At 41.1% G+C, this 8,172-nt stretch overlaps 1 protein-coding gene across 1 annotated transcript in view; it reads right to left on the reverse strand.

Moving 5' to 3' along the window:
• Nucleotides 1–3,262, reverse strand: part of PTPRN2 (protein tyrosine phosphatase receptor type N2) — a 1,483,255-nt gene extending 1,479,993 nt beyond the window's left edge. Inside the window, exons 1-2 of the mRNA XM_007952571.1 lie at nt 3,247–3,262; nt 2,836–2,949 (exon numbers count right to left, since the gene is read on the reverse strand). Coding sequence (XP_007950762.1) covers nt 2,836–2,949; nt 3,247–3,262 — 130 coding nt within the window. The remainder of the gene's footprint in view (nt 1–2,835; nt 2,950–3,246) is intronic.
• Nucleotides 3,263–8,172: the final 4,910 nt, after the last annotated feature.

Raw genomic sequence — 8,172 nt, forward strand, 5'->3', positions numbered from 1 at the left:
GCTCTTCCAGCTTGCTACTCTGGCGTCCCCGCATTGTCTCTCCTTACCTGTAAGTCTGGGGCTCAAGGCTTTTATCCCCTTCCCTGCTCTTCCAGCCTGCTACTCTGGCGTCCCTGCGTTGTCTCTCCTCACCTGTAAGCCTGGGGCTCAAGGCTTTTATCCCCTTCCCTGCTCTTCCGGTCTGCTACTCTGGCATCCCTGCATTGTCTCTCCTCATTAAATGATGTAGGAATGATCAAAAGAAGATGGGAGAAACACACAGAGTCACTGTAGCTAAAAGAATTGATTGACGTTCAACCATTTCAGGAGGTAGCAAGTGAATGAGAAACAATGGTAATAAAGTAAGAAGTCCAAGCTGCACTGAAAGCACTGGTAAAAAATAAGTCTCCAGGAATTGACAGAATACCCATTGAGATGTTTCAACAAATGGAACGCAACACTGGAAGCACTTGCTCATCTATACCAAGAAATAAGGAAGACAGGTGCCTGGCCAATTATTTGGAAGGGACCAATATTTGTGCTCATCCTAAATAAAGGTGATCCAACAGAAATGTGGAAATTACTGAACAATATTATTATCACATGAAAGTAAAACTCTGCTGAAAATATTTGAAAAATGGTTGCAGCACTACATACACAGGGAACTACCAGAAATTCAAGCCAGATTCAGAAGAGACTGTGGAATGAGGAATATCATTGCTGATGTTAAATGGATTTTGATTGAAAACAGAGAACACCAGAAAGATGTTTATCTGTGTTTTATTGACTATGAAAATGAATTTGACTGGGTGGCTCATAACAAATTATGGATAACATTATAAAGAATAGGAATTCCAGAACACTTAATTGGGTTTATGTGGAACCTGTATATAGACCAAGAGGCAGTTGTTTGAACAAACAAGGGGATACTGCATGTTTCGAAATCCAGAAAAGTAGATGTCAGTATTGTAGCCTTTTACCATGCTTATTCAATCTGTATGCTGAGAAAATAATCCAAAAATCTGCACTATATGGAGAAGAATGTGGCATCAGGATTGGAGGAAGATTTGTTAACAGCCTGTGATACGCAGATGACACAACCTTGCTTATTGAAAGTGAAGATGTCTTGAAGCACTTACTGCTGAGGATCAGAGACTATAGCCTCCAGTATGGTTTACACCTCAATATAAAGCAAACAAAAATCCTCACAACTGGACCAATAAGCAACATCATGATTAATGGAGAAAAGATTTATGTTATCAAGGATTTCATTTTACTTGGATCCTAATCAATGACCATGTAAGCAGCAGTCAGGAAAGCAAATGACAAATTGAATTGGGCAAATCTGCTGCAAAAGACCTCTTTAAAGGGTAAAAGACCAACAATGTCACTTTGAAGACTAAGGTTCACCTGACCCAAGCCGTGGTATTTTCAATCACCTCATATGCATGTGAAATCTGGACAGGGAATAAGAAAGACTGCAGAAAAACTGATGCATTTGAGTTGTGGCGTTGGCAAAGAATGCTAAATGCACCACAGACTCCTCAAAGAATGAACAAACAAATCTTTCTTGGAGGAAATACAGCTAGAATGCTCCTTAGAATAGAGAATGGCCAGACTTTGGAAAAAATAAAAAACACTGCCATTGATTTTATTCATAGCAACCCCCACTGGGTTTCCAAATCTGTAAATCTTTACCAAAGATCACTTCATCTTCCTCCCACAGAGCAGCTCATGGGTTTGAACTGTCTTCTGGTTAGCAGCCAAATGCCTTACCCACTACACCACCAGAGCTCCTTTCATTGTAACCACTCCATCATATTTACAAATTGGTCTATTGTCAAGGATCTGAGACTATGAAGAGGCAAAACTTCATTTAAGTAACAATAATTGAAAAAGCCCAAACTCACTGCTGTAGAGTTGATTTGACTCATAGCGACTCCTCTTTGGGTTTCTGAGGCAGTATCTCTACAGAAGCAGATTGCCCAATCTTCTTTCTGACAAGGTTGGTGGGTTTAAACCACCAGCGTTCTGGTTAGCAGTCAAATGCCTTCGGCACCATGCCACCAGAACTCTATTAATAATAATGCTGAGCTAGATGGCACAGCTTTCCCCTTCAATTTTTATTGTTTGTAAAAATTATCTTCTTAGCATCCCATGAAGTAACAGGATGATACAATAAAAAGTTGTATAACAACATGGAGTAGAGACTGATCGTTCTCAAAGCCCTTGGTTGATGAGTGGTTGTGTTGGATTAGGTTAGGCCTACATGTCCCTGTCCATCAGACTACCTTGTATCAGGACCTGGCAACTCTGCTTATTGTAATCACTATGTTGCTGTTGTTGTTATGTGCCATCAAATCAGACCTGATTATAGAGACCCCTCCTTTGGTTTCCAAGGCAGTATCACTACAGAAGTAGATTGCCCAACCTTCCTTCCAAGGAGTGGCTGGTGGGTTTGAACCACCAGCCGTCTGGTTAGCAATCAAGTGCCTTACGCACTACCCTACCAGAGCTCCTGTAATCACTATATAACCACTGAATGAATTGCTGAGCATGTAATAGCCAACTAAGACTTCTACCCATGACAATGAGCACATGGAGTAGATATCTTTCATAACAAAACCCCCTGTTCCCAAAGCACGTCCTTCCACTGTGATGCTACCTAATTTAGCCCAGAGAATTCAGAGCACAGGCCATTTCCAAAGCCTCATTCCCTGGGAGGCCCTGTATATGTTTAAGAAGAAACAAAAGCATTTGCAATTTAGTCAGAGCAACCAAGGACCAAGAGATAGCACCTAGGGGTGCTGCCAGCCCATCACTGTGACACAGTTCTCCTGCCTAACTCCAATGTACCTGTGAGGGACAGCTTCTGCAAGGTGGCTCTCAGATGCTGCAGAACAACCGGCGAAACTTCATATTGGTATATGTCTATCACCGGGATCCTCTGGCATCTTCCAAACACTCTATCTGTAAGAAAAGGGGAAGGAGAGAAGAAAGAGAAAGTGAGAGGAGGAACATATTATACATACACTTACTACATATATATATACACTTACAATATATATAAGGTTTTGGAACATAGCTTTAAAAAGTCATCACAGAGCTATAAGAACTCAGGAGCACCAGATATTGGTTATTTAAATCAAAACAAGAAAAACAGTGCATCATGGAAAACACAAATTTGAAGGAGGAAAGAAAAGAATTGATTAATCCAGGATAGTGGGAAGGGTTTTATTCTACTTTTCCTATCCCTGCCTTCCCTACCCCCCACAGGCCCCATCTTTTGGCTTTTTGTAATTTCCTTCCCTTGGCATTCATGCTTTTTTGATGTGAAGCTTGCTTCTGACAATTCAGTGACAAAAAAAGTCAATAACATTCAGGGCCTGTTTTCCAGATGAAAAACAGAACACCCAGAAAATATAAATATTAATTTGCTGAAGCCATGAGGATTTGTTGAAATATCTTTAATGCAGGCACTGTGTGCTAGGCGTCGGGAAATGAGGGCTGAATCCGTAATGGCCGGCAAAGACTTATTTCAAGGGGCGCTTTCTAATGAATGCAATAAAAGAGAGCTGCTCACAGAACAATGAGATATTAATGGGGACTAATTTATTTAGCTCTATTCCATTTGTCTAAAATGACAGACTCTTCTCATCAACATCCTTTCAAACCACACCTTCTAATTAATTTAGGCCCTAATTAGTCTTTATTTGGCGAATTGTTCATTTTGAGACAAGCTTTCTGTGGGGGGTTCAAACATTCAAATTACCTTCTTTGGTACACACAAAAGACTCATTCAGTGGCTAGTGCTTCACACACAGAGTGGCCATCTGCAGTTTTAGGCCTTCGGTAGAAGGGGGAAAATGGTTTCTTTTATTGTTCACAACAGTTTCAGTGCATACAGTACCACCAAAGAAAGCCATTCAAATGCAACAAGTTTAATTAGCAGAAACACATTTTGCCTAGTGCCCGGCTGACTCAGTAATTGCGGATCTGATATTACATATATGCTTAAGACGGATGGCACCATCTGATTAGCAAAAAATAATCTTAAGTATTGCAAGCATCTCGTGGATTTCTATGGGCCTTTGCAAAACTGAAAGAATATGGGTAGACAACTTGCCCAGCTGCTCAAAGTAGGCAGATAATATGCATGGGGAAGATAAACCTTTGGTCATTTTTTTCCCTCTGTGCTGGGCTCTACCACATTGCCCCTTCTGTCTAAGTGCCATGATGACATTAACGCAACTGCTCAAAAACCCAGGATGCATCCCAATGGCACTCCTTTTAGAGGATGGATTGTCCTCTCCACTGCCACCACCCAGCATGATGAACAGTCTGCCTGGCAAGAACATAGACAGAATAAATGTTGAATATGGAAGAACTTGGTGCGTTTGTGGGTTAGTATTGAGGTGAGGAGGAAAGGCAGAAAGAAGGAAAGAGACAGTGGACAAAAGAAGGAAAACAGAGAACACCTTTGAACATACCTAAAACTTTCATTTTACTTTTCACATGAAAATATCTTGGGAGCAGAATCAAAATATAGGAACTAAAGGAACATCTCTGGTAGCATAGTACCTAAGGCACTCGACTGCTAACCAGAAGGCTGGCGGTTCAAACCCACCAGCCACTCCTCAGAAGGAAGGCTGGGCAATCTACTTCCGCAGAGATTGTTGTTGTTGTTGTTGTTTGCCGTCGAGTCTGCCCCGACTCATAGCGACCCCTCCTTGGGTTTCCGAGGCAGTATCACTATGGAAGTAGGATTGCCCAACCTTCCTTCCAAGGAGTGGCTGGTGGGCAGAGATACTGTCTCAGAAACCCAAGGAGGGGTTGCTATGAGTCAGGTTCGACTTGATGGCACATAACAACAACAACAACAAAGGAACATCATAGCCTGAATGCTCCTTTGAAGTGAGAATGGTGAGACTTCAGTTCACTTACTTCGAGCACATTATCAAGAAAGATATATTGCCAGCTAACTGCAAGAGATCCATATTTGTACCCAATCCAAAGAGAGTTGATCTCACAGAATATGGAAATTATTGGAAAATATCATTATATCACACACAAGTAAAATCTTGCTGAAGATAATGATAAAACTGGAACTTCCAAAAATGCAAGCTGGATTCAGAAGAGGATGTAGAATGAGGGATATCACTGCTGATGTCAGATGGATATTGGCAAAGAATATCCAATTGTCAGATGGAAAGCAAAGAATACCAAAGGACACTATGGCTGCTGATAAAGTAGAAGGGCAATGAAAATGAGAGAAACTTTGGATATGGTGGACTGACACCACAGCCACTATGGGCTCAAAAATATCATAGATCATGAGGATGGGCAGGACCAGATTTTCATAAGGTCCCCATGAGTCAGAGCTGACTTGAGGGAGAACAATAACACAGAGAAAACAGAAAGAGTATGCAATCCCCATATTTTACAGATGAGAAAACTAAAGCATGAGTGTGTTGTCCAATGCCACAGAGAAGGAAGCTGAGCCTGAAAGGAATAGAAATCAAGGGTCAAGACTAACCCTGCATTCCCATCCCTGTAAGCAGAATGGGAAGCTACACACTGAGCCAGAAATGACTGCATGGTATTAATGTTTAGTACAACAGGGTACACGTGTTCTCTGCTCCATCCTCCAGTACTAGTAACAGAGTCTAGCTGCCAGCTTATATGGCACTCTTGGGCAAACTACAAAAATGTGCCCCTCCTGGTGGATATGGGCTTGGCCCAGGTGGATTGTCAACCCCACTAATCTGCTCACTGGGCATCATTGTGAAGTTTGTAGTTAGTTGTCACCCTGAATAAAGCTGGTAGTAAATATAATAGAAACATGACCTTGGGTAATTGCACTTCTAAAGATCTCACCCAGTGGATGAGATCACCGTCCTGAGGAAAATCACTTAATCTTTCAGCTTTTCATTTTAACATATATACATTTCTGCATGGGAGCTCTGGTAGCGTAGTGCCTAAGGCACTTGACTGCTAATCAGAAGGCTGGCGGTTCAAACCCACCAGCTACTCCTCAGAAGGAAGATAGGACAATCTACTTCCGTAGTGATACTGCCTCGGAAACCCAAGAAGGGGTCGCTATGAGTCGGGTCCGACTTGATGGCACATAACAACAACAACAACACATATGTACATACATACATATATAAACCCACTGCCATCGGGTCGATTCCAACTCACAGCTAGCCCCACAAGATGGTACATCTTTACAGAAGTAATCACCTGATCTGTCTTCTGTGGAGCAGCTGGTGGGTTTGAACCACTGATCTTCTGGTTATCAGCCAACTGCTTTACCCACTATGCCACCAGAGCTCCATAGAGAGAAAGAGAGAGAGGTGTTTCAACAAACAGGTGGTGCACAGGATGCACTTACTCATCTATGCCAAGAAATCTGGAAGACAGCTACCTGGCCAGCTAACTGCAAGAGATCCATATTTGTACCCAATCCAAAGAGAGTTGATCTCACAGAATATGGAAATTATTGGAAAATATCATTATATCACACACAAGTAAAATCTTGCTGAAGATAATGATAAAACTGGAACTTCCAAAAATGCAAGCTGGATTCAGAAGAGGATGTAGAATGAGGGATATCACTGCTGATGTCAGATGGATATTGGCTGAAAGCAAAGAATACCAGAAAGATGCTTACTTGTGTTTTATTGACTATGCAAAAGCATTCGATGGTGTTAATCATAACAAATTATGGATAACATTGAGAAGAATGAGAATTCCAGAACACTTAATTGTGCTCATGAGGAACCTGTAAAGAGACCAGGAAGCTGTTGCTCAAACAGAACAAGGGCATCCTGCATGGTTTAAAATCACGAATGGTGTGCGTTAGGGTTGTATCCTTTCACCATACTTATTCAGTCTGTATGCTGAGCAAATAATCTGAGAAGCTGGACATTATGAAGAAGAATGTGACATCAGGAGTGGAGGAAGATTCATTAACAACCTGCGATATGCAGACAACATACCTGGCTTGCTGAAAGTGAAGATGACTTGAAGGACTTATTGATGAATATTAAACTCTACACTCTGCAGTATGGATTACACTTCAACATAAAGAAAACAAAAATCCTCACAACTTGACCAATAACCAGAATCACAATAAAGGAAACAAAAATCCTCACAACTTGACCAATAACCAGCATCACAATAAATGGAGAAAAGATTGAAGTTGTCAAAGATTTCATGTTACTTGGTTCCACAATTAACACCAATGGAAGTAGCAGTCAGAACATCAGACGACATGTTGCACTGGACAAATCTGCTGCAAAAGACCTATTTCAAGTGCTGAAGAGCAAAGATGTCTCTTTGAAGACTAAGGTGTGCCTAATCTAAGCCATGGTGTTTTCAATCACCACATATGCACGTGAAAGCTGGAGAATGAATAAGAAAGACCGAAATAGAGTTGATACTTTTGATTTGTGCTATTGGCAAAGAATACTTAAAGTACCATGGACTGAGAGAAGAACTAAACAAATCTGTCCTGGATGAAGTGCAGACAGAATGCTTGTTGGAAATGAGAATGGCCAGACTTCGTCTCACCTACTTTGGTCATGTTGTCAGAAGAGACCATTCCCTGGAGAAGGATATCATGCTTGGCAAAGTGAAGTGTCAGTGAAAAAGAGGAAGGTCCTCAATAAGATGGACTGACAGAGTGGTTGCAACAATGGGCTCAGGTATAGCAAGGATTGTGATGGTGTCACAGGACCAGCCAGTGTTTCGTTCTGTTGTCCATAGGGTCACTATGAGTCAGAGCTGACTCAATGGTACCCAATAACAACAACAATGTGTATGTATATGTGTATACCTATATGTATATGTGTGTGTGTGTGTGTGTGTGTTTTTAAAAAAAAAAACAAACCAAGTTGACTGCTGTTGAGTTGGCTCTGACTCATAGTGACTCCTTGGGTTTCTGATGCAGGATCACTACAGAAGTAGAGTGTTCAATATTTTTTCTGAGGAATGGCTGGTGGGTTTGAACCACCAACCTTCTGGTTAGCAGTCAAATGCATTAGGCACTACACCACCAGACGTATAGATAGAGATATGTTTTTAAAGTTAGTTTTAGCTAATAATTTTTTTAATGATTTGAAAATTAGGAATAAAATTAATCATTGATTGTCTTTGTACCTGGACTACATCCATGCTGATTAGATAGAG

This window comes from Orycteropus afer, unplaced genomic scaffold (genome assembly GCF_000298275.1).
Source record: "Orycteropus afer afer isolate SDZICR_OR568_19922 unplaced genomic scaffold, OryAfe1.0 scaffold00347, whole genome shotgun sequence".
NCBI classification, from domain to species: Eukaryota; Metazoa; Chordata; class Mammalia; order Tubulidentata; family Orycteropodidae; genus Orycteropus; species Orycteropus afer.